The sequence below is a fragment of the Artemia sp. Qi Xiang Cuo genome, chromosome 11, assembly GCF_049724085.1.
Source record: "Artemia sp. Qi Xiang Cuo chromosome 11, ASM4972408v1, whole genome shotgun sequence".
Taxonomy (NCBI): domain Eukaryota; kingdom Metazoa; phylum Arthropoda; class Branchiopoda; order Anostraca; family Artemiidae; genus Artemia; species Artemia sp. Qi Xiang Cuo.
The window spans coordinates 1,129,078-1,156,178 of NC_142804.1; the positions used below are offsets into that span (position 1 = coordinate 1,129,078).

At 36.4% G+C, this 27,101-nt stretch overlaps 1 protein-coding gene across 1 annotated transcript; it reads left to right on the forward strand.

Moving 5' to 3' along the window:
- Window positions 1-6,926: 6,926 nt before the first annotated feature.
- LOC148946512 (myc protein-like) lies at window positions 6,927-26,751 on the forward strand. Its single transcript, XM_089097398.1, has 3 exons — window positions 6,927-7,000; window positions 15,438-16,095; window positions 20,088-26,751. The coding sequence occupies exons 2-3, from the start codon at window positions 15,483-15,485 to the stop codon at window positions 20,669-20,671; spliced, it is 1,197 nt and encodes a 398-aa protein (XP_088953524.1). The 5' UTR covers window positions 6,927-7,000; window positions 15,438-15,482; the 3' UTR covers window positions 20,672-26,751.
- The last annotated feature ends 350 nt before the right edge of the window (window positions 26,752-27,101 follow it).

Consider the following 27,101-nt stretch of genomic DNA (forward strand, 5'->3'; position numbering starts at 1 on the left):
TATATATATATATATATATATATATATATATATATATAATTGCGTAATAAACAATTCAAACATTTGCCAGTGCTGTTAAGGCATCATTTATTCACTATTTTTCCTGATGGAACATATCTCTGTACCTACGACCAAACAAAATAATTTTCATTAGTTTCTTATCTTATTTTCGCTTCCATTAATAAATTAGTTCTAAAAATCAGCAAGAGGCCCGTGAAAAAGGATGCCAAACCAGATTAGAGTTCAGTGAGTGACCAATTTTACTATTTCTACCAATCAGACGACCACTCAGAAAAAAAAAAAAAAAAAAAAAAAAAAAAAATGAAGTCAAGTGTTCTAGATGTAAGGATAACCACAGTAGCACTAAGGACAACCCTTGCAGCAAACCGATCAAATGTGCACTCTGTGGTTCGGACAAGCACCCTTGTTACAGTTTCAGCTGTCCGGAAGCGCAAAAGTTACTTGCAGTTAAGAAATGAATCGCGAATTTAGTCTGATTACTTGGAACATTAATGGAAATGTAATCAACAAACTGCCTATCCTCGAAAACCTAATTCGCAATCATAACATTGTATGTCTCCAAGAACCTTTCCTGATTTATGAAGGGACTGAACTTTTAAATATCGGTGATTCAATCGATATTTTTTGCTGTTGGTGCGAAATCGAGTGGTAGTGGCCGGCCCTCAGTCGGTATCGTAATCCTTGCTTCAAAGTCTTTACGCGTTTTCCAAGTTTCCGAAATTTTATTGCAATCAAGGTTGAACGACAATAATCTTCTCAGTTTATATGCCTAAGGACTACAAATCATCTAGATAATATTCCAAGTTCGTTAGTGCTTGTCGGAAATTAGCAAACGCTATTGCAAATTGTCGCACCCAAGATTTGTCGTACATTGTTGCCGGAGATATTAACGGTGATTTGTTGAATCCAGAAAGCCCTAGATCCCAAGTACTCTCGACTACATGCGCTGGTCTAAACATAATAGAAAATGATCTCGATTTCATGGATGTGCATAACTCTGGGGCAACTTCATCTCTTGATTTTATAATGTGTTCACATCAACCAGTTCCGCTTTGCCAGTCACATGTGGATACGTCTATCAGCGCATCTGACCACTTACCAGTTAGTTATGTTTTCCCACCTAATACATCTTCGAACTATAACCCTGATCTGCCCAGTAGAAGAAAATAGCATCAGAAAGTTATTTGGGATAAAATTAATACCCCCCTGTAACAGAATGTATGTGACGATATTTTAGGAAGAATTCGCGTACCTTACAATCTACTACATAAATCTTCTTCAGATGCAGCAAGTGATAAACAGGTACTGATCAATATATACTGTAGCGAAATAGTTCATGCCCTGCAGTGTGCGGAAAAGGCTGCAGTACCGATTTGTCGTGTTCGGATTGGCTCGGAAATACCCCACTGGTCTGATAATTCGGATCTTGTAGATGCGTTTGTGGACGCGAAATTCTGGTTACGCATGTCGATAGATAACGGCTAACCAAGGCATGGTATCGTGAACTCCATCCGATTATATACTAAGCGAAGATTCGCAAAAACCCTCGCTATACATCGTGCTATGATTGTTGAATGTGATAATAAATATATAAAGCAAGAACCCGATCGCATGTAAAAATTCCTAAAAAAGAAGAAACGTAAAGAATCAGTTGATGTTCTGCCCAGTGAGAGTGAGTGGGTTAAATATTTTACGCACGAGTTTTCGTCGCCTAATGCTGATCTGGAAAATAAATTTTCTATTGAGCTCGTTGCGAGTCTTGCAGACTGTGAACGGGACGTTGGTTTTATTGTTTCTAATTCGTCAGTCAGTGAGGCATTCTTGAAACTGAAGAAGAAGTTGTCGAGGGGGATAGATAACCTGTGCGGATTGCATCTACAAGCGGGAAGTCAGAACTTTGTGGAGCACCTTTGTCTTTTGTATCGAAGGATTTTTAATGCTTGGATTGTTCGAGACCTATTCTGCACGGGTGATATTACTCCTGTATTAAAAAAGGGAAAAGACGGGGGGTAGTGTTCTTCTTACCTCCTTATAACTGTTGCGCCTATACTTTGCAAGTTTTTTGAATTGCTTGTTGTAAATAGTCTTAGTGCTACATGTAACACGCCGGATAACCAATTTGGTGTCAAGAAGAAGATGAGTAGAGAACACGCGCATTATTTGATTGCTAATTTGTTGATTGACGCCGATGATTCAAATGAGACTTTGTATTTTGCCGGTCACGATGTCAACCACGCGTTTGACTCTGGTGTGCATCCTCAGATATTGTTGTCGGCTCGGAAGCGTGGCGTGGATAAGTCTATTATACGCGCACTGAGGAATATGTATAGTAATTCAAAAGCGCATGTAAATGTATCGTGTTTTAATGCTTTAACCCTATCTTCTAGTCTTATACCTGTAGAGAAGGGAATACGCCAAGGAGCACTTACTTCACCACCGCTATTCAATAACAGTATTATTTCATCGCAAGAACCGGTTCAGTCTACATGTATCTTTAGAGGTCTCAATGTTTCGCTGATCGATTATGCCGACGACATTTTGAACGCGAGTAGAACGCTTATAGGCATCGAAGAGACTTTCCGTGTTTTGAGTAAGGAGTATGGTAACATAGGTCTTTCTTTCAATCCCCAGAAGAGTGAAGTTCTCGTGTTTAATAGCCGCGTTAAAGATAGTGTACCAGTTGATGTTATTTTCGGAATTTATACGATCAAGTCTTCGTCTAAGATTATGTACCTCGGCCTTCCAATTTGTAACGATCTTAAAGAAACCCGTGATTGCCTTTTTCGTTGTTCGCTGTAAAGACACGCAGAGCTTATGGAATTCCCGTTTCAATGTGCCACTTTAACCGTTTTCTACTTGCAAGGGTGTATAATGCTTTTGTTTTGCCACATGTGCTAGCCCTATCTCCGTTTTGGAAAATATTTACCTCGGTCTATTTTCTATAGATATGGCAAGTATCTGCTTCGTCTTCCAGTTTGGATGAGGAATTCGAATATATCTCTGAAGTATTGTATAGCCGACCCGCTTATAGCTGTACTGAATCGCCGTGTTCGATTTGCAAAGGCGTTTGAACCAAGCCTCTCTTCGTTATGTGTCGCAATAACTTAAATTTGTCTTTTTTGTTTGTCGTAGGAATGTTCTTTATCTTGTTTTTCTGTAGCTGAGTTTTCTTCGGATATTTTGTTGTTATTTGATGTTATTTTTTTTCTTTTCTTGTACTCCATTTACAACATTTGGTATGTTATAAGTTTTTATAGAAGGCTTTGTCGTAGAAACTTCAAAAAAGGCTCATTCGATTGGAAATTCAAAAGGCTAGTGCCCTTTTTAATAGTCGAAAGTGATTGGAGGGCAACTAGCCCCCCCCACCCATCATTCCCCCAAACACATCCAATCAAAATTTTGAGATAGCAATTTTATTCAGCGTATTTGATTTCCGCATAGAAATTATTTTTTTTAGGAGGACACTCCCCCACAGCCTTCAGGGCAAGGGTTGTTAGTTATGCCCTGGGGGCATATAAGGTTTTTATAGACGGAGTTGTCGTAGAAACTTCAAAAAAGGCTCATTCGATTGGAAATTCAAAGGGCTAGTGCCCTTTTTAATAGTCGAAAGTGATTGCAGGGCAACCAATCCCCCTCTCCCGCCCACCTTTTCCCCAAACACATCCAGTCAAAATTTTCAAAATTTTTAGATAGCCATTTTATTCAACGTAGTTTTAAGTTCTGTAAATTAGGTCTTTGAGGATGACAACCCCCTCAGAGCCCTCAGGACAAGGGTTGTAAGTTATGCCCTGGGGGCATATAAAGTGTTTATACAACGCGTTTTCGTAAAAACTTCAAAAAGGGCTCATTCTATTAGAAATTGAAATGGCTAGTGCTCTTTTTAATAGTCGAAAGTAATTGGAAGGCAACTAACGCCCCTTCCACGCCCACCCTTTCATCAAACACATCCAATCAAGATAGCCATTTTATTCCACGCAGTTAAAGTTCAGGAAATTATACCTTTGAGCATAAGTTTTTATTGAAATCTTTATTGAAATAAGTTTAATTGTAATCTTTGTCGTAGAATCTTGAAAAAGGACTCATTCGATTGGAAATTCACAGGTCTAGTGCCCTTTTTAATGGTCGAAAGTGATTTGAGGGCAACTAGCCCCCCTCTCTCGCCCACCTTTTCCTCAAACACATCCAATCAAAATTTTTAGATATCCATTTTGTTCAGTGTTGAGAATTTCCAGATAGAAATTATGTTTTTGAGGAGGACACTCCCTCACAGCCCTCAGGGCAAGGGTGGTAAGTAACGCCCTGGGGGCATATAAGGTTCTTATAGAACACGTTCGCAGAAACTTCAAAAAGGGCTCATTTGATTGGAAATTGAAATGGATATTGCCCTTTTTTATAATCGAAAGTCATTGGAAGGCAACTAACACCCCAAATGAATGTGCATTGTCAGTTTAATTATACATATACTGATCTTTAGTAATCAGAATGTTAATTTTATTTGATTTATTAGTTATAAAAGTAAAAAATTTATATTTTTTTCAGTAAAGTGCAAATTATGCTCTGGCCTTGGGAAGGCACAGGGGTTTTGAGCCCAGCTGATGTTAATTTCTGCTCGGTTTGAATTTGACTCGGTTATTTATTGTAATTTCTGTTCGTTTTGGGTTTCATTTATTTATCGATGCTGATTTGTGGCAATTTCGCACTTGGTAGATTATTTGATTTTATTTTTGTTCATTTTTGGTTTAATGGAATTCTTTACTTTTCTTTGAAAAACTTATTTTGTGGAAAAGGTTTTTTTATTTAATAATAGTAAAATATTGTATTGGCATGTTAATAAATTGTGAGGGAGTAGTCAATCCGGACTTGTCCCAGTGCAAGATAGGAACGAGGCCACAATTAGTGATAAGGAGAGAGTTAAAGATAGATGGGCAGAAACATTTTGATAAAGTTTTAAACTGGGATAGAGTTACAGGAAATATATAGAGGGAAATGAAAAAGTTTGATACCTTGGATGTGAAGAAAGATTTGTTTTGTGAGGAAAAATTAGCTACAGTACTAAAAGGATTAAAAAAATAAGGCTCCAGGTGCTGATGGTGTGGTAAATGAGTTTCTTAAATATGGTGGCTCTGAGGTTAGAAATAAGTTACTGAAGATTATGAATATGATTTTTGAAAAATGGGAAGAACCTAATTATTTTCGGAAAACCTTAATTAAGCCACTTTATAAGAAAAGTGATAAGGGTTAGTGTGGTAATCATCGAGGCATTAGTCTGGTCTCTGTAGGTGGCAAATTACTTAGTAATATGATACTTTTTAGACTGAGAGATGCTGTTGACAAAGTTTTAAGAGAGAAACAGTGCGGTTTTAGAAAAGGTAGAGGATCTGTCGACCAAATGTTCACTCTTAGGTTAATAATTAAGGGATCTACTCTCGGATATTCAAGGAGCATGGGCTATATAATAATTTTTCTCGACATTACTGGGGGGGGGGGCAACTGCCGCCCTTGCCCCTCCCAAACAATGTCCCTGGTTTCTCACACGGGATGGCTGGGGAGAAGAAGGAGAGGTCTAAGGGTAATACATTTTTGAAGAAAAAAGTGTGTTATATTTCCTAGCTTACGGGATTCAGCACTTCTTATGTTTTTATCTTCCCAGGGAACAGCTCGTGCCTATGGGTTATGAAAAAAATAAACACAATTGTTTTCATCTGAAAGCAAGGAGCAACATCAAAACTTAATACAAAGAGGAATTATTTTTTATATGAGGGGGGATGCCCCCTCCTAAATTCATCGCTCTTAACACTAAAGTCATAAAATTCTTTTATTGTTGATTATTTTTAAAGTTTCTTTATCTAGGCTACTAGCATAATTTAATGGTAATTTTAGAGTTCTGATAAACAGTACTAAGGCAGCAAATACCTAAGATTGTTAGTTTTTTTCTTTTGCAAATACTACGTTTTTTTTGTTCTTGGACTATTGATTTAAATTACTACTTGAACGGGCAAATCCACATTTTTTTGGGGGGGGGATACGAAAGAGAGTTATGCATTTTCTAGAACACTACAACGTTTATGTGATTAATTTTGATCCCCCTAGGTGCAATTCCCCTCTCCCTCTGAAATTGCACATAGGTTTAATTACATCATAGCACAAAACATCACCATCCAAATTCCTCCTCAAAAGTTAAGAAAAGATTGAAATCAAAGTAAAGAAAACATAAAATTATTCCAGAGTTCCCAAAAATAAAGAGCATCCCACAGCCAGGAGTGGATCTAAGGGGGGTTTTAGTGACACGTATCCCCCTGGAAAGTCCAAAATTGTGTTTACATGGCCAGGAGGGCAAAGAATAGCGGTGAAGGAGCCACATTTGTTGCGGCGCCCCCTTCCCAAATATTAATTCTGAATCGACACCTGCTCATTGCAACCATATACAGCCTCCCCCCCCCCCCTACCTTTAAAGTCCTTACTGGCTGAAAAACAGTATAAAATAAAACTGGAGCATACCAAACACCTGTTCTAAAAACCAAAATCAAGATGTCAAAAACCCAAATTGATTCAGTATTTGCAAAATTAAAAAACGTCTCATAACAACCTTGTACAGGTGCTGCCTCCATGCGTGTCTATTGTAGAACTAGAGCCGGCTTTTTAATCGATTTTGCCCGCCTTTTTATTTTCTTACTAAACTCCTACAATAACGCAAATAGCGAGGTCAACAAAATACCGAAATATTCCTTGCAACTTACTGATTTCATGAATATAATTTTTATATAGATTTATTCACAAAATAACAACTTATTTGGGATTAAAATTATTTTGGAACTATTTAAGGGCGGGGCCAATTTACTATCTTACTCCGAGAGTCTAGCCAAATCAAAGAATAATTTCTCAGTAAGAAGTTGCGCTTCTACGTACGAAGTGAAGGAGAAACAAATGTATCAGTTCAGGAGGATTTTCTAATTAACTTTTGAATAAAATACCACATAAGGTAAATCAGCATGTTAAATATTAATTCAGGAATGATTTTTTTTATGAACATTGCATTATAGGCTTGGTAAAGTTTTACGAAATCATATTATTGAGTTAGGAATAAAGTGAACACACCATTCGATGCCTTTTTTTATGCTGATTACGAATATAATAAGCATTTCTATCGGAAATGAATTTCAGCCCCTCCCCCTATATAAGCTATACCTCATAAAGAAAGAAAAACGAGCAAAATAAAATCAGACACTTCTTTCGCTTACAGCCCTTTGTAATAGAACTTCTTTTTACTTTCATTATAGAGGCATTTTTTATAGACAGAAATATGGGCTCTCCATGGGTGCCCCCCTTTCTCCAATACAGGCTGATATTTTCATGGAAGACCTTGAAGAAAGGGCTATTTTGCAAGGTTCTTGTAAGCCTGAATTTTGGGTTCGTTTTAAAGATGACATTTTTTATTTATGGGAGCATGGTGACGAGTCTCTGGGTTCTTTTCTTCACTTGCTCAACTCCTTGGATCCAAAACTGAAATTTACTCAGGAATCAGAGATAGAGAGGCGTCTTCCTTTCTTAGATGTTTTGGTGCACCGAAATGATTCATGTTTCGAGTTTAGTGTATATAGAAAACCCACACATAATGACCGTTACTTAAGTTATTCCTCTAATCATTCTCCTGTTGTGAAAAGAGGAGTTGTCACTTCTCTAGTTGATAGAGCATTGAAAGTTTGTTCAACACGTTTCTTGGATTTAGAACTCAACCACCTTAGAGATATTTTATTTGGGAATAGTTATCCAATTAGTTTAACAAATTCTGTAATTGCAAAACGCATTAAAAGATTATCAGATAGTTCCACAGAAAACACAAATCAAAGGGAAAATTCAGTTTATCTTGGTCTCCCATACATTAAAGGGATTTCAGACCACATTTCAAAAAGTCTAAGGAAAAATAACATTTACACTTATTATAGACACAGAAAAACTATCAAGTCCCAAATTTATCAAGGAAAAGACCCTATCCCGATAGGTGAAAACTCCGGTGTCTACAGAATTCCTTGTTCGTGTGGTCTTTGGTATATTGGAAGAACTAATCAGCGACTAACAGATAGATTAACTCAGCATTCTAGCTCAATTAATAATACACTTAAAAAGCGGAAAAAACCGGAAAATTTTTACTCTGCCCTTGCAGAGCACATTTTTGAAAAACCAGACCATACTATTTTGTTTAATCAAGCTAGTCTTATTTCGAATGATAAGGGTATTGTCCAGCACTACAGAGAAGCTGTTGAAATTTATAAATACCAACATTTAGGTCTAGCTTTAAACAGAGATTCCGGTGATTTAAGAATAAATGAGTCATATTTCGGTTTTCTCAAAAGAGAAGCCGATACTTTAGTGATCCCTGAAATAAACCTTGAACCACTTTCTCAGTCATCTAATCAAACACGTGAACAACCCCTTAGGTCTCAAAGGGTGTCTGCAAGAAATGCCTTAATTAAAATCCAAAATCAAATGACATAGTTTTCCAACTTATTTAATTGCTGGTTCGTTTTGTTTTTCGAGTGAATGAATTGATTCCTTTCTTTTGTTCAGTTGTTCGCTAGTATCCGTCGATGGCAGATCATATTTTCTGGATTTTGTGCAAATTGCGGATATTGGCGAATAACTCGCTTTTATGGTTGTTAGGTATTTGGTTTTAATTCTTTTAATTTTTGGCTTTTATTGATACATCGTTTCGTTTCGCGCTGAAGAAGAGAGGCGTTTGTACTCTCGAAATATTCGCTTTGTTTTTTCATTATCTTAATTTTGCCTATAAAAACCCCAATTTTGCTCGTTTTTCTTTGTTTATTTGATGTAAGGCCAATGTGGTTTAATAAATTATCTAAGCTATACCTAACCCTGAATTGGCATATATAGGGGGGGGGGGCGGAAAATAATTTCCGATAGAAATGATTATTATATTCGTAATCAGCATAAAAAAATCATTGAATGGTGTATTCACTTTTGTCCTAACTCAATAATATGATTTTGTAGAACTTTACCGTAATCCCCTCTCCAAAGACGTAGGCTTAGCATTGATTCATAATGTTTCCAAAGATCTGGCCTAAGTTTATCAGTTCAACACAAATTTCATGGTAATTTCGCAGTGGGCCATATAATTCAGCTAGGATGAAAGTGAAAACATTATTTGATGCTTTTTTCATACTCTTTCATAAGTCATATAAAATCCTTCGGGGCCCCTTTAAGGACTCAAGATGCAATTAGCCCCAGAAGCAATTATTGAATTATGAAAGAGCATAAAAAGGCATCAAATGACATTTTCACTTTCATTTTAGCTAAATCGATTCAGTAGAAAGGATTTTCTTCACAAGAAATGTAGGCTAGCAAAACTCTAGGTAAATTTTTCGCAGTTCAATTTCCACAGGACTTACAAATAAAGTAAACATACCACTCGATGCCTTTTTTTATGCTCTTAGCAAAATTCTACTTTAGCTATTTTTGGCTATCTTGGAAAGGGGTTAGGTTAGGAAAATGAAACTTTCAGGGATGGGTCTACAGGCTAAAGTATGTCCCAGGAAGGTATTTTGAAGTACCTACCTCCACTCTTTCTCCCTCTAGAGGGTCCTGAAATTCGCGTGTATGAGAGGTCTAGGCTATAGCCTACCTAGGCCTATTGAAATTTTGACAAAACAACATTTTTCCTCAATTTTCAGTTTCTGTTTCTCTGGCTTTAGTTCTGAAAATGAAATTCCTGTTATTTGAGTAGAATTTTAAGAATCAATGTGCCTTCTCGAAATTCTCGCATTTGCTACAGGTAATACAACAGCACCGCCGATTTTCATCTGTGGATAAATTTTCTGCATAACTCACAAACTCACTAATATAATAGCTGAGAAATAAACCAAACCTTTAGAATTTCATCCCGAATCCGAACCTAACATTTTGCGTCAAATATGAATTTTACCCCCATTCCCGTAATGTACAAATATACACCCTGAACTGTATATATGCAATGGATTTTCAATTATTTTGAAAAACTGTTAACTTAAATCGGAAAAGTGACTTAGGCTTACGAAGAATTCCATGGATGTATATATATAGGATAAAGGTCAGGGTATATATTTGTATATTAGGAAGGGTGGGGGGGGGGAGTTCTTTCCGACGCAAATCAATGTTGCATTGGGATTCAGGATGAAATTCTTATTCTAAAAATATTTAACTAAAATAAGATGTAAATATCACTTTGAAAAGTGTTACATACCTCCTTTTGAATTACCATAGCCAATTCTTCTTATTAAATTCAGAGTATTCCTAGGGGTCGCTTATTAGTGATATCTAAAACTATGGTTTTAATTACTTTGAAATTTGATTAGCATAACATTTCTCTATTCAAATTACACTTACTACCAATTCATCCAGTTTTACTTGACGAAAACGCATCTAATTTCCTGATCCAAAGAATTAAACTTCGATGACCTTGGCTGTCAGAAAAAGGTAAATGTATGGATGTTTGTATAACTTCGCTTGATGTTCCTTTTAATGATCATTCTGAATATAGGTCACTAACAGTAACAGTGTTAACACCGAAAATGCATCCCAGGCTCCCGTAATGGGGCCAGATATAGAGCTCTTGGATATATGTGGAGTTTCCAGATTGGCATTACCTGGTATTCGCAATTGGGTCCCAACCCCCTCCTAGTGTCAGATATAGTCCTGGATTATACACAACAGTTGGTGATTTCTAGGGTGTATAGAATGTTTTTGCTCAAATCTCATCAACCATGGGGCAGAGGGGCTCCAGTACCCCCCCCTGGCTGAATGGTGCTGCCTTATATTTTATAATTTTGTTTTGAGATTTCTATTATACAGCACTATAAGTGCCGATTAGACCAACTAAGCCCCCCCCCCCTTAAATTCAGCTTATGGTCACCAATGTCATCAACAATTGATTCATAATGCTAAAAACCTGTTAGTTAAAACACAGGAAGGACAACAAACATTTTTCTAGACTAGGTCTATATTTCCAAATCTGACGGGTATAGAATGGAGAGAAGTAAGAAGGGTAAATATCTTCCGACCCCATCTGAGTTGAATTTTCATTTCTTTGTTTTAATTAAATAAAAGGTTTTTTCAATTGAAAGTAAGGAACAACATTAAAATTTAAAACGAACAGAAATTATTCCGTATACGAGGGGGCTGCCCTTTCCTCATCCCTCGCTCTTTATGCCAAAATCTTAAATCTCTTTAAAAATACTTCTTAATTAAATTCCGTAGCTCTTGGGTTTCAGGAATCATTCTTGACGAATTGGGACAAGAGTCAAACTTGTTAGCGTAAAGACCAAGGGAAGAGGAAAGGACCGCCCCCCTAATATACAGAATAATTTCTGTTCGTTAAGTTTTAATGTTACTCCTTACTTTCAGTTGAACAAAAACTTCTAGTATTAAGTTTCTGACAATTTTTCAAATCATGCCTGGAAATCACCCTCCCCTTCCCCTCCCATGTAAAATATATAGGAAATATATCTAAAACTAATATATAGGGAAAAGGTGGTGTTGAAGTGGGGCTGGTTGCTTTGCAATCTTTTGAGTTACATAAAGGGAATTATATTTTTTAATTCATGTTCAAAAGAGCCCTCTCCAGATCTTCTTGGCCCACTGGTTCGATCCTATCACCCCCGACAAATAAAATCGCATACCCGATCTTCTGGCGAAAAATACAAAATCCACATTTTTGTAGATATGACCTTGAAACTTCGGAAGTAGGTTTCTCTGATATGCTGAATCTGTTAGATTGATTTTCATTAAGATTCCTTGACATTTGGTGTTTCCTCTCTTTTTTCAAAAATTAGGCAAATTTTTCTTGAACTTAATGAATTTTATTTATTTGGAATTGGTACAAAAATAACCTTTTTGAAGTATTAATTGTTGTCAACGTTCCTTTTTAGAGTTTCGGTTACTATTGAGCCAAGTCGTTCTTTACAGCTCGTTTCCACGAACTGTTTGATAACCTTGCTCAACACTTGAGATAGCGAATAGTTTAGAAATTACCATCAAATGATAGCCAAATATGTATTTTGAAAACCACAATTTTAAAGGATACATTTTTCACATGAGCTTCCTTAAAGTACGAGTTACTAAATACTCGATAAATGTGAATAACGTTGCATAAACAACTAATTTGCCTATTCAAGTAGGCTAGATTTAAATGTTGATGACCTTAGCTGTCAGAAAAAGAACAATGTTATTTTAATTTACAGAAATTGAGTTACCATCAGAATATTGTATAATGCAAATCTCCTATAAGCCCGGTTTTTGTTGGAAAAATGTTGATGCAAATTTGCTTAGGCTGTAATGAATCGGTATTTATGCATGCCAAGCATTTTTATTCTAGTCTGTTTTGCCTCTATTGCTCTGAATTAGACCAAATATGCCTCGTTATTAAAACTCTGATAGAAAACATGTGCGCTTCGGTCTATTCAATTTCTTGCCAAGAAGCATTCTCTATTATTGGGGGCAACTGCTCCCCCCCCTCCAAATCATCCAACACGAAATAAACACAATTTAGAAACGCAATAACATCAATAATCAACTCCAAAAACGTTATCTTGTTCTACGTTCATGTTAAAATGTATTTGTGGCAATAACGTAAGGAGACCCTTTAATGAATTTCCTGGTATTCCCGGGAGGCTCGAAATAGGTCAATTTTTCCCTTTCCCCCCACGTCATTATTGCAATTACATAACTTGCTTCCTGCATCCGGTTTTATATCCTCGCCAAAGGAGTAATTCACATTTTATTCTCCCCCCTCTCACCCTATTTAGCAAAGCACATTTCTGGTTATTTTTTTTTATATTCTATTTGATTTTTTTTTTTTTTGGTTTTATATTAGGCCTACTTGTGAATGAGTTACACTAAAGTTTGGAGCGCGTGTTTTTCCATGAGTGCAATCCATTCAAAGGAGAACCTGTTTTGTTTTCTGTCGTGGTTGAGTAACTATACGTGTTTTTAAATGTTTTATTAATAAGCGGCCATTTAAAAGTTTAAATTCAGGTTTGTGTTGATGCCAATTTCTTTTCTTTTTACTAAAAATGCTGACTGGACCGGCAAGTACATAGGAGGAGGGGTTGAAGAGTCGATGCTCCTTAAAGTCACGAGTTTGCTTCTATTTTTTAAACACTAGAACCCGCTCCACATCATCAAAATCCCGTCCTGCTTAAGTACCTTTCACGATTTTTTATTTACAACTCGATGACCTAACAGTTTCTGAATTCCATTTTTAAGATTGGTATTTCAGCAATTATGAGGTTTTACTCCAAAACCTGTCTCAGTGTGTTGACTCATAAGCTCAGGGGTTAGTTGCTATATTTGTCGTCGCAGTTTAAACCAGTTCACACAAATATACTAAAATATTTCGCCGTCTACCATGATTTATCAGTAAATCAGCACTCTTGTTTTTGAAATGCAGTTTTTAAACCCTAAGGGCCTTAGCGGGTGTTAAAGTGCAAGCATAGGTTGATCAAGTCTACAGGGATGGAAATCATCGTTGTCTTTCAAAAGCCATGTATTTTTTTCTTTTTGCATTAACTAAAAATAGCTTTGAAGTTAAAACTAAGGTTAGTTTTAGGGATGTTAATTTTATATTCGCTAGCTGGGAAACCAATATAACCTTCGATGCCCGTTTCAACGATCTTTGGAAATAAACCAATCACTGCTGTCGCAAAATCCATTTTGAGCCTCACAGAAGTTTTCTATTCCATTTCATTTTCTGTTTCAACTGTGTTTTTCTTTTAAATTTGGTTTTCTGCAATAATGTTAGACAGAAATAAGTTGAAAGAAATAGGCTACCCTAGACAGAAATACCCTTGGGGCAATGACGTTAAAGACTCGCCTCCTAGTGGGGCTAGATAAATATAAAACTATAAATAAAGATAAATAAAATCTTCTATTCTTATTCTGTTCAACAATTCGTTCATAATTCCAAATATGCACAATTTGAGAAAAAAAAATAGTAATCAGGGTTTAAGTATATTGTATATGTGTACTTTTTGTCCAATTTCTATTTACTATAAGCACTGGCGGATCCAGCCCCCCCCCCCCTAACGTAGTCTAATGTAGTGTAATTTACTTAATTAAAGCGAGATTGCGTTAATTAAACTTACTCCTAACGCAAGTTTATCGGATCAACCTATCTTGCCCCCCCCCCAAAAAAAATCCTGGATCTGCCCCCGACTATAAGGTTGGATATTGTTCTTTATCGTCTTTGTGGACGTCAATTTCGAACTAGTTTTTTCCCTGTAGTTTTGACTAATTGAAAGTAAAAGGATATAGTAAACACAATTGACAAACAGTTTGTAATGGCTTGCAATCTTGTTTCTTTTCCAAAATAATTTTTGAAAAAGCTATTTTGATGTTCTTGCTATAAATACCAATGGTAGAATATTTAGCCCCTACATCCTCAAAAGGCATAGTAAACATTGGTAAACTTATCAATGTCAAAATCCCAAACCCAATCATCATAATTATCATTTTCAATTTTGGCACGTTTTCATTCTTGCTGTCGCTTATCTTCTAACAGCATTCGTCTTTCTTCTTCATTTTGGATTTTGATTAGTTCAGACAATTTAATAATGCCCTATGCTTTAACTTCCCGTATTGGTCTTTTCTCATTTGATGGTTCAGGCTGTTGGTTTTTCACCCATTATAAATTCAATATGTTTGGGCTGTTCTCTTCGTCTTATCACGTTTGATAGTTCAGGTGGTTCCAAAGAATCATCGTTTGTAATAATTGCAAATTTTTGGGCCTTCCTACTGACATTATAAAACTGGTTGTCGTTCACTGGTTTCGTTCCACGGAGCGAGTTGCTTTTATCTAACAAAAAAAACTAATTTTATAATTTTCAGGGATTTTTCATGTTTGAATTAAAGCATTAAATTATTGCTCACGCACCATAAATATTTTTGAAAGATATTCCATTATTGAAGTCCGATTTCTGATCGTGAAACTTTTTCAGTCAATCGATGAAAAATATCAGACTGATAAATCATGTTTTGCTCAAAAAAAGAAAAAAATATATTCGACTCATAAATCTCATTTTGCTCAAAATTCGGTTTAAAACCCTGTTTTATTCACTGTGTAATTAAGTGCACTTTTATCCGGAGGACCTTTCCTTTAAGACCATTCAGGAATAGCATTATACATTATTTGTGCTGCCCTCTGCAAATTACAAAAAATGTTTATGTAACTAAACAGTTTATCGAATAGCTTTCGTAGGTCCTTTATAAGATGGGGAATTTAGTCTGTGGCTCAGTTTTGACAGTATCTGATGAACTATTTAATACACACCCCCCCCCCTCTCTCTTCACCCCTGTAGAAATTGGCATGCCAAGTGTTCTTTTTTACGTGTCTTGATGAATGTGAGTAAACAAGAAAATTTTAATTGCAGGTTGTTTTTTTGGCGGGAAACAAACTGATTTTTGCCGAAACAAGAATGGACGGCTATTTCCAGTGTGAAAACGATATTTTAGCTCAAGCTGTTGCAGATTCATTTTTAGACTCATCATCGGTAGCAGTAACAACTGTATTTGGATGTAAAGAAGAATATAATGCCTCGTCGTTTCCTTCAGGTGACATATGGAAGAAATTTGAACTTGTTACTCCTCCCACTTCACCAGTCCAGAAATTTGAAAGTTCATTTATTTTCAATTCTGATTACATATCAAATGAAGATGTATTTAATTCAGATTTTTTGTCAAATTTCAATGAAGTTGTCCCAGGACTCCCTTTGAGTTCGTTCTCTAGAGAGGCGAGGGAGCTTCGCCATGACTGCATGTGGGCAGGGGAGTGTTCCAGCGCTGACCATACAAAATCCAGGTCTGAGTCTGTTCAACAACTGCCAAGAGTCGATACTCCAATCACCGATCCCGAATCGGATGGAGACTCAGATGGAGGGCCGAAAGTCTGTATTATTAGATCCAATTCCCTCCTCAAGCCCATTGTTAGCCGTGGAACGAACTCGAAGGACCATGCTTATTTTTCAAATAGCCGTCAGACTGATAAGATTGATCATGATTCACTTGGTGTTCAGACACCATCTGATTCAGGTAAGCAATTCAGATTTTTGAGTGGAAATTGTTGACATGATTGATGTTTTGTCGAAATGGCTTATGCACTTGTGTCCGCTATAAACAACGTCTGCATCAAAGTCGTAGGCTGTAATGCTAGTAACACCTAAAAGTTTAGAAAGACACCAAGGAAACGCATAAGATAGTTTTACCAAAGAATATCAGTTTTTTTATAATTTTTATCGTATCAGAAAATGCACTACGAACTGTAGAAATTGGCAAGACTGACATGTACGCATGGTGTATGCGTGTAAAATGCTTGAATTTATAACATTTTTGTCTATGATGTTTCATTCTTTTTGTTCCGGAGGGGGGGGGGTATACATGGAACCCCTCATTTACTTGCCTGGTCAGAAACGTATTTTCCACTTCTGTAGCTTCAAGGGGAAAGTCACAACAAAAACCTTAAGTTAACCCTCCTTGATGGTTCTATTCTCTGGCTGGTTTTGATACTACTATTTGATCATATGATATTATTTGATTGTGTCGTTGCTCGTCTCCCAACCCTCCCCCTCAAGTAATTTTCTTGTTTCACGCCCGGACCGTTTCTTGTTTAACTAAACCAGATGTTTAGAAGTCACTATACATCACACACCTTGGAAAATAAATACCCTAAATTGAGGTCATAGCATTGTCTTCCTCAGCTTTATGTTAAACCATATTATCTTTTTGCTATTTGCTAAATTCCAATGTTCTCACAAAATTTTGATTATTTGATAGCATTTAGATTCTCACGAATTTTAAAGATAATCATTCATGGCTGACAGAGGAATATTCGCTTCTTTTTGCAAAACAAGCATCTAAGGCGTGGCTATTTTTTTCAAGTATACATTCTTGGCTGTACATTTTACAGTTCGAGTTTTGTCTGGCCAGTCTCAGACGCCGGATTTGTTGGAATACTGCCATTAAACCCTTTTTTTCTAGCATCACAGATTTTATTTTCACTTTTTTGCTAAAACTATAGGTGATATCTTGAGCGACAATTCTTCAGGTAAACGCACATATACAGATAGGTTAAACGTGTCGGTTCAGATGTCCATCATTTTTGTTTGTGCATAGCCACTTGGAGTTCGAACTGTCCAAAGGATAAATGGGCGTTTAAATGCGAAGTTGTTACCGCTGCAACTACCAAATTCTGGTTCAACACCTTCATCTATCCATAGAACTATTTTCCAGTTTTCGTTTTGGCTTTTATTAGTACATTTTGTAAGATTTTACAAGGCCATTAAAACAAACATTTTTTTTTTGCTGAATATCTTATTTGGAGCTATCTCTGTATAGGTGTGAACTATAGGAGACATAAAAATTTCATTTATGGGTTTCGAAGACCAAAGCAGGTACATACATCAGGAGGACTCTTGAGGGCCCTTGCCTGAACCGCCGAAATTTTGAGTATTTTCCCAGAATTGCGTATTTCCAATATAAACTCATTGATCTTTATTAAAGCTAATATGTCATGTTTATACAACTAAATAAACTCAAGTGTATGTTTATAACACTCTTTGAAGTGATCTTGTCCACCCCCTCCCCCCTTTAAAGGCAAAATCCTGCATATGTCTAGCCCAAAATATATAGGCTCAAAACGTGAGTTCTATGTCATAGGGGAAAATTCTGCCACTCTCTGTCCTTCTCTTCCAAGCTGATATTCCAATATACCACGTAATCTTACACATCGGGGACCTTGTATTGGGATTGGCTGAAATAATCTTGTTTTGACTACATCTCCAGTTAAGTATTTCTAGCACCTTCTATTTGGACTGGGGAAAAATTCGTCAAAACAGAAAAATGGGCTAATTAAAGTTTTTGTGGAAGCCTTAAAGTGTCAATGACCTGAAATGAAATGTTTTTTGGCCCCTGGATCACACCTGAAAACCTGAAACCTTTGCCAATGAGGCAAAGGTATACTAAAGGAAACTAATTTGTTTCTGCGAAGGCTTGAAGTATGTAGGCCTATTTCAGTTGAACAAGATCTTTGAAGACGCTAAGTTTCAGCGGGGGGGCCTAGATTCTGCGGGACAGTTGCCCCTTGCCCCGCAAATTACGTCCCTACGGAGAAATATGATGTTCTAAATTTTTATTTTTATTGTTCAAAAATTATGAAAGCAGTCCCGCATTTTTCGCAGTGTTGCCACGCGTAATCGTGCAAATAATTACGCAAAACCCCTGTGTATGGTTGCGCGAGTTTCCACCGACCAATTCCAGCATTTAGATTTATTTTGCATTGTCCTTGGTATTCTATAGTTCTTAAGATTTTGGTGAAGAGGCCTATGATCTGATTCAGCTGAAAGTGTGGGATTTTAATCTGCAAATAGAACTGATTTATTACCTTAAAAAAATGATTGGCACGAAAGTCTCACACCTGGACTGGTTTTAAGTGGCTCTACCTTTTTTGTGTGTGTAAGCAAAGCGACTACCCGGTCACTTGATTACCTGATTGAATGCTGAGGAATTCGTAATTAGTGGACATTCACCAAAACCAAAGAAATGAATTTGTAATGAATTTAGTCCCTGTGGCGTTAAGATTTTTTCTCAATATTTTGGTAAAACCTTCATCTTAAAATAAGCGGACAAAAACCAGCTTGCACAATGAGGCTCGGTCAGTCTTAATGAAATATACCGAAGAAAGATGGATATCTTACAATAATTTGTAACAAAATTATGAAAACTAAAACAAAGAATTATGGGGGGGGGGTGCAAAGAACAATTATATTAAATACCTAACCCAATCAAAATATTATCTATATTATATAAAAGCTTACCTGCAACGTAGATTTCAACTGAGCCTAAGCTGATTTTTTTCCGGATACTGCCGATTTATCCTCACAACGGAATCTTGGCTGTGTCTCTGCCCCTTTCAAGTATAAAACGGCGTAAATCTCTGAAATTTTTTTTCTCAGGAAACAAATCGCTTAGCGCACAAGATAAAAGCTAAGGATGAGTCCATGGAAAGTTCCATGGACCATCTAGCCTAACCAAAATACCTATATAGTAGTTTATCTCACTGTGCCTATGCTAACCGTCTCCGAATGCAGACAAACAAACCAGCTGTTCGCAGACAAATAAAACTTTTTGAGTGGGGTCGCTATACCATGTCTTTTTATTTATGAAAATAAGAAAGGTTATATAATGTATGTAAAACTCTGCGTTTTTTTTTTTCAAGGAACCAAATAGTGACTGAATTCTGTGAAAATCCGCTTATTAGACATGCATCAGACTTAATATGTTAATTTTTTGTGAAGTAAGCGTAAACTAACACTGAATACGGATTTGTTTAATTACGGACGTAATTAATGGTCTTTAAAAACTCTTGTTTAAAATTTACGTCGTAATCTTGGCTACTAATTGCGAAATGTTTTCATGTCTGTGAATTCTTGCCAAAAATGAGAATGACCTGCGAATTTTTAACTGGCTGGTGTAGCTACATAGATGGACTTGAGCACAGCTTGTGACTCAGCTTTGGACTTTGAACAAATTTTTTGACTTATTAGGTATTTTGGATCAGAAGAACACTGATCCTAAATCAAAACACATTTAGTGCAAAAACCAGTCTTGAACAACTGGTGGTTTGAAGTTACCAAAGTTATACTGGAATACGTGTTACTTGTTGAATTTTGAATCAATAGGGCCGTTCTAGAACGGCCCTAATGTCAATGAATCTTGCCAGTCGATGCAGATTTGCTGATTTCAACGTATCATAGTCATGCGTAAGGGGGGAAGGGATCCAAATTTGAACCCACGTAAGATGACATTAAGACTTGAAATTAAACATTTTTTGGTTAAGTTACAGCTATAAATAACTTATTGCTGAACTCCCCACAAAAATGACTTAACTCCTACCCCGCCCTATCCCCGCTTTCTGAATGGAAATCCTATGTTTAGCACTGAATGATTCATCAAACTAGGACTCGAAAGTGTAGTATCTATTACGTGTCCTTACATGGATAGTAACTATTGACCCTTTATTGTTTTAGAAGACGAAATTGACGTTCTTGGTGGAAGAAACGGAGTTGCTCCTGGAACCACAGTACGAAAAGTATCGGGTCCTGGTCAATCGCTTCGATTGAAACTCCGTGTTCCCGCAACACACGACCCAGAGGAACTTCAGAGACGAATTACAGCTGCAATTCAGGCAGCTCAGAGAAAAAGTGCCCAGCTACTTGTTGCATCTGGGAGTAAGGCGCTTTATCACATATCGAAAGGTAGACCGAAATCAACGGAAGCGTCGAAAAGAAAATCAGATCCCAGTGAAGGTGAATCCCCAAGTAAGAAAGTTAATCGCGGAAGTGATAGCGAGGACCCGGAGAAACGTTCTATTCATAATTGTATGGAGCGTAAAAGACGTGTTGACCTACGAAATGCGTTTGATACACTCAGGTCTTATATACCTGATTTAAAGGAAACTGACCGTGTGTCTAAAGTGGTTATTTTGAGAAAGGCCACTCTCTATTGTCAAGCGCTTAGTTCAGTGGATATCCGGCTAATGAAAGAAAAGAAATTGTTACAAGAACAACAAAATAGATTAAGAAAAAAATTGGAATTGCTGCAAGGATACTAATGAATTAGTTTTTTTTATCTTTGTACGTAAAAAATGTACAGTTTTTGTTATATCCGGAGGTGCGTTTTGTTTGTTTTTTGGAGAACTTTTCTCGTGAGTTTTCATTAGCGCTTTGTAAAGCGCCACTGTTGCCATTTTTTACTTTAAATCTTTGAAGTCTTGTTACAAAATTGAAAGCATTTTTAGTTAATGATTCAAAGTCGTTTGGAAGAGCCGATTGTGTTAATTATTTTATAGAAGATCCCGTTAATTTAGGACTAGGTGCCTACTGTAGCTACGTTAATATGTTTTAAGTGATTTGAATTTATACAGAGGCTTTTGTTTCTGTATTTCCCGCCATATTCAAGTGATTTCAACCAAGCTTCAAAGAAAGCTTGAAATTGGCAACACTGGTGCAAGCTATGCAATTTGTTTAGTTATTTCATTGCGCAGTTGTAAATGCATTTTAAGTGGGATTTGACCTCGCAATCCTGAGAAAGATATAGTGCCTTAATTATATTTTTTTTGTTGCTTCCTAAACTTGTAGCTTGTAGAAAGATTTTTATTCTCTTAGTTCTGATAGGCTTTAGAAGTAACTCTTACGTGTGAAATTCATTATTACTCCCCCCTCGAAGCTGGTCCCCGAATAACTCTTGAAAACATAATTCATCGCTGAGGATCCACTTTTTTAAGAATACACCCCCCCCCCCCCCCCCCCAGAAGAAATCTCAATATATAAGGTCTACTATCTCTGGACTACTTCAGAGTTTATATTGTGGATAAGTGCTTTTTGACTATAATCAGAGCTTTCAAATATGGTTCCAATTTTTCTTCGTTTTCTTATCTGGTATTCCGCCTGATCAGTGGCCAATTACTTTTTAATGATAGCTGGTATCCGGAAGAAAAGGTTATGGAAGACAAGTGCAAATTTGCCATTTTGTTGTTATTTTTTTGGTGAGGGAGGATTGAACCACCACCTTCCATTATTGTCGAACTTCATTTCGAAACGATGAAGGTTTGGTCTACGCTGCTTATTATTCCTACGTGAATTCATTATACGAATGGTCCTAAGTTTTGACTTCCAAAATTGAATGCTTGACCACTTTCCATGAACCTACGCAGGTATTTTTTTCGGGGAGGGGATAATAGAAAATATTTTAATTGGATTTATCTAAATTATCCATAGGGATGATTTGAATAAGAGGTACCTAAAAAGTTTGACTAAGATGTACTTAAATAAGAGGTACCAGGACTTGGGAGCCCTGGTCCTCCCTTCCCCGCTCTGCGTCCATGCCTATCGTTTTTGTATTTGGAAGTTTTACCCGCGAGTTACTTTTAAAGTCAAGTAGAATGCGGGGACATGCTGAGTCATTTTATGCCTAGTGAAAATTGACCTTAGTTCTTTTTCTTTTATTTGCCAAGAGAGAACATATCATTTCAGCTTAGTTCTTCCTTCTTTAGCCTTGTTTACTCTTCTGTTGCTTCGGATTTCTCTCAGTTGCGTGCCTTGCTTTGTTATATTGTGTCCATAGACATTACCCCGGATTTTGCTCCATTTTTTGAATGTTTTGATACAGTGAATGAAGCTATATAACATAATATCTAAATATTAATATAGCCATAAATATTTAATTATGATTGGATAAATCAGTGTATATATCATTGATGTTCTTCCTTGATCAGTTTGATAATCCTACAACATTATAATAGTTTGATTATTATGTATCAAATCCCCTATAGGTAGTTCGTAATTTATTAAAAAGATTACTTGGCTCGGCTAATTCGATGAGAGTATGATAAAATAATTATTTGGAATCTTTGGATACATGAGCGAAGGATGAGGATAGAAATAAAGAAAATTGTCCTAGACCTTGCCTTCCTAGCTAAAACGCTTTAACAGGAATGCATCTAACATCTCTCTTTATTTAAGCAATTTAAGAAGGGTTGTCTAATCCCTATGTTCACAATCCCTATACCCCTCTTCTTTCCCGTAATCAGGGGAGGATAGAGGCCATCCCCACCCAAGGATGGTGTAAAAGACATGTCCAAATTTTCTTTTATAGACATTGGGCCTAAGACGTACTTTTTTGCTTTCATCCCATTACTCGAAAGCTTATACCCCCCCCCCCCCGTCAAGGTCTGAAGACAACATCTCACCACTGTTTTAATCCGTGAAAAAGCTGATCTCACACTTTGATGTTTTCCTCAGTTAGATTCTTCCATTTTTATACAGTCAATAACCTTACCGTACTCATTCAGTTTGTGCAGATAATATAGTCTAGTCCTTGTAGGCGCACCTCCCCTCTCTCCAAAGCCTAACCTTAGATACTCCAGACATCCTGATTTTGATGTGAGAGTATCGTTTTATAAGAGTTGTCATTACGTTATTTATTTTTGATCGGAATAATGCTTTAATCGTTGATTAATTTTTGCTGAATCATTGCAATATAAAAATGTCCTGGGTTCTAAGTGGATATACATCTAGTTTAACTCATTTCATGTAAGGTAAACCATTTTATGTGTAGGTTACGTAGCGAAATATCTACCGCCAATTTGAACCGAACGATATTACAAGGAATTTAAAGATTTAAGGCATTTTCGAGTCTTGACGATGCCCACCTCGTGAGGAGAAGGCGCCCACTTGGAGATATTACGCATACTAGGTGCGTCCAAAGTCTGGCGGAAACTGTGCCGAGCGGAGCTCTGTGGCACAGGTGTTCGGAGATGTTACACCAGGTGGAAAGTGCTTGCCCCCTTGCTTCGCGAGCCATTTCCATTGACCCTTTAAGAACAGTTTTTGCTAATAAAACCCATACTTGAAAGCTGAGAGATAATAGTCCCATTTCCTAAATATAATCGTAAGCGATTCTTCTTTTTATAAGATCTGGATTTGACCTTAAGTAGGGAAAAAGGTAGAAACCCACTGAATTTCTATTCTTTCATCATAATATTTTTTAGACTCTTAGGCTGGCCATACATACAAAAATTAATCGTGTGAGGGTGGAGGGGTCATCAAAACCCCCCAGAAAAAATGAATTTTGAGCTTCCAAAAATATTGCTATCGAAACGCGGACGTCTAGGGATTTCTCAGGCTTCACTAATTTGTAAAACAAGTATGAAAGCATTTCGTCGTATTTTTATCTCGAAAAGATGCGGCTTCGATTTTAGGCTAAAATTGTAAAATCTAAAATTATGTTGTTATTGTTTTCCCCGGAGTAAATTTGTCGTTAAATTTTACTTTTGATCATGCAATTTCGCATTACAGTTTGGTCCGTTGTCGTTGGGGACTTTCTAACAATGCATTATACAGGTTGAACTAAACAGTTGTGATTTAGAAAACATATTTGCTCTTGTTGAAATAAGCCATAATTCTCCTAACAGCAACTACTTGACACGACAAGGGAGTCACCCATAAGCCGAATTGACTAACTTCACTTTCAATTGTTGGAGATTTTAATACCAATGAACTTATCTTTGTAGGCTCATAAGGAAAATCCTTTAAAATGTGGATTTCTCCTCAAAACCGGTAAATAAATCTCTGATTAGGGTACAAAATACTTTAATAGAGCCAGGGATGCTAAGTGGGGGGATAGCCCAACCCCCTCCTGGATTCTGGAAGATAACTTTTGGTATTTTCATAGGAAGAAGCCGGAAAAGAACAAAATTGACCCCATCCTTGACTCAAAAAACAAAATCCTTGTCCCTACCCCTAAACTTCCATGAACTGGGACCCCTGATAAGAACCAGCTTAACTAACTTAAAATCATCATGGAACTCATTACCCCTATCGACAAATAAGTAAGTATCGAAACAAACAAACAATGGAAGGACTGTTGACCACCCCCGCCCCGTGATTCCAAGAATGTAATGGCTGTTTCAGAAGTAACATTATTTTTAATGTAATCTGGCTGTTCTGAATTGGTCCCATTTTGGGAACTAGAATTCCTATGTATGCACAACAAAAAAATTCATGATATTTTTCATCATATAATTTATATATCATAATAATATCTTCACTAGATTTTTCTGTTCTTAGTTTTGTGGAATCAATTTGGCAACTGAACAGCTGATTAATCTCCCTGGTAAGAGGGGTTAGCTAGAGTTAATCCGAATAAGTAAGTCTTGAGTTCGACAGCGATTTCATTACGTTAAATGCAAAAATATGCAGATGTTTTTTTTTTTTTTTTTTAGAAAGTAAACAGGGCCGTGGAGTCGGAGTTTTAGTAATTTTTTCTGGTTGCAGTCGGTACATTGGAAATGTCTGGAGTTGGGAGTCAGTTATAACTTATAGCCGACTCCACAGCCCTGCTTTTTAGCAGACGACAGTGGTTTCATATTGGCTAATTATCACTGTGGTTTGCTTCAGGTCCGTAAGATTTAAAACTTAGCTCTTTTTGGTGGATTATATTTGAATGGCTAATCATAGACCTTCTGACATTCTTGGATTAATTAGCCTGCGTTATGGAATGACAATGTGAAACAGCTATTAGTCCTCCCTTTATGTTACCATCATCAGAAATCCTCCCTCAGAAGTCCTCCTTCAGAAATCACAAAATACCTGTAATATAAGGTTACGATATGGTAATTCTTAAAATGAAAATTACATTATTTTGAAGACTGGTCAGTTTTTAATGTTTTCAATGTAAAATCTGAGTTCGGTCTCTTGCAGTAATTATTAAATATAAAATTTTTAATGTAATGAATAATTATTATACTAATATTCGCAATATCTTTTTAACCGTCAATACAGTCAGGGTAGCCATTTTTGTTATATTGAAAAATATGTATAATTGTAATAAATAATAGTTTTAGAAAAGACTGCTTTTTTATATCTCCTGAAAAATGGTAAGGCCTAATAAACTTAGTTTGATTGTTCTTACAATCTTTATCATCAATAAAAATCATCAAAGGGCATATGTGTGTTTTGAGTGTTTGCGTTCTAGGGATGGAGAAAAAGTTGTCCAAGCAGCTTTGAGGTTGTCGAGTGATTGTATCTTTTTATATAATTGCTAAAATTTTACAATTTTAAGGCTTTTGGGAGTTGAAATTGACTTAAGTGTTTTGCTCCATAGTTTATCGACATTGCGATAAAGTGGTTTCATTAGCAGTTGGCCAATTATAAGAACATTCATTTTAGTAGGGGCTATCTTTATTGCTGTTAGGTTGTGCAAGACCGTTGCTGCATTTTGTATTTCTGATGATGTTATACAACAAAATTCCTAATTTTTCTTCTGTTGTTTTTTGACAGTAAATGTTGCTGTTGTTCATGTGCCAGATTTTGCTCAAATATAGTAAGAAATGCTGCTGATTTAGAAGATAAATAAAGCAGCTGTTTTAGTTTGGATTAGTTGGCTAATTATCGCTAGTGCTTATCTTTAATTCCTTTAAATTGTTTCTTATAATCCCATATATACGATTTTTGCCAGAATGGACCCTTTTGAGGTAAATAGCGGGGTGCTGAATTCTAAAAACTGAAATCCATGATTGTTTTTTACATATTCCCCAAAAAAAATTCGCGCAGAAAAGGTCCATTATGGCTGTTTATGTTTTTACATGAAAGTTGCCCAGTTTTATTCTTTTGTTTTGTTAGGAGTTTCCTTTTCGTTTTTGTCCTTTTCAGTATTTTTCCCTAATTGAGAAGACGTGATTGATTTAGTTTTGAATAGACAGAGATAATAAATCAAACTTTTTTTCTGATTAATCGTACAAACTGCAAATTGTGGAGTACACACTCATTTTTTCGATACTAAAAAATGGATCTATATGAATTGTATTTTTGGTTTAATTATCGTTGTAGGACGTGTATGCAGACAAGTTGCAATTTAAATCATTATTAAGATCACCTACGGTCAAACACGGGATTTTCATCTAAGGACATCACCAAGACATGAGCTAGGTTTACTAACTGTCAATGCGAATTCTCTCTCCAAATCTTCATCTTTGTAGATTCAATATATATGCCTCTGCCGGTGACATGACCCCCCTCAGCCCCGAAGGAAAATGCCCTAAGATTTGCAATATGTTCATTGTTTCCACGAGCTTGGTAGAATATTCAAAAATTGAAGGGGGTTTTGTATCTAAATTTGCCACACATCCGTTTTTTTCCGTTGATTTTCAATGAAGGGAAAGGTTGCTCTGATCATTCGTACTTTCATAACTAAGAAGTTTTTGTCACACAAGCAGGCACGGGCTGGATATTATTTAGGGGCAAATTTCATCAAATGATCAAAAACATAAGTTCTGGAAAAAAGGGAAAATTATTAAAACGTGGATATGGAATATGCTCGAAGTACGCCGCCCGCTCTTAATTAGATTTATATAAATGCAAGTAAATTAGTCCATGGAAACGGAAGTGCCCCCTAAACTGCATTCGCCATTGCCGTGTGCATAAGGTTAACAATTATGTTTTTATTTAAACTTCAAGATAACCTCCCTCCTTGGTTTCTAATCA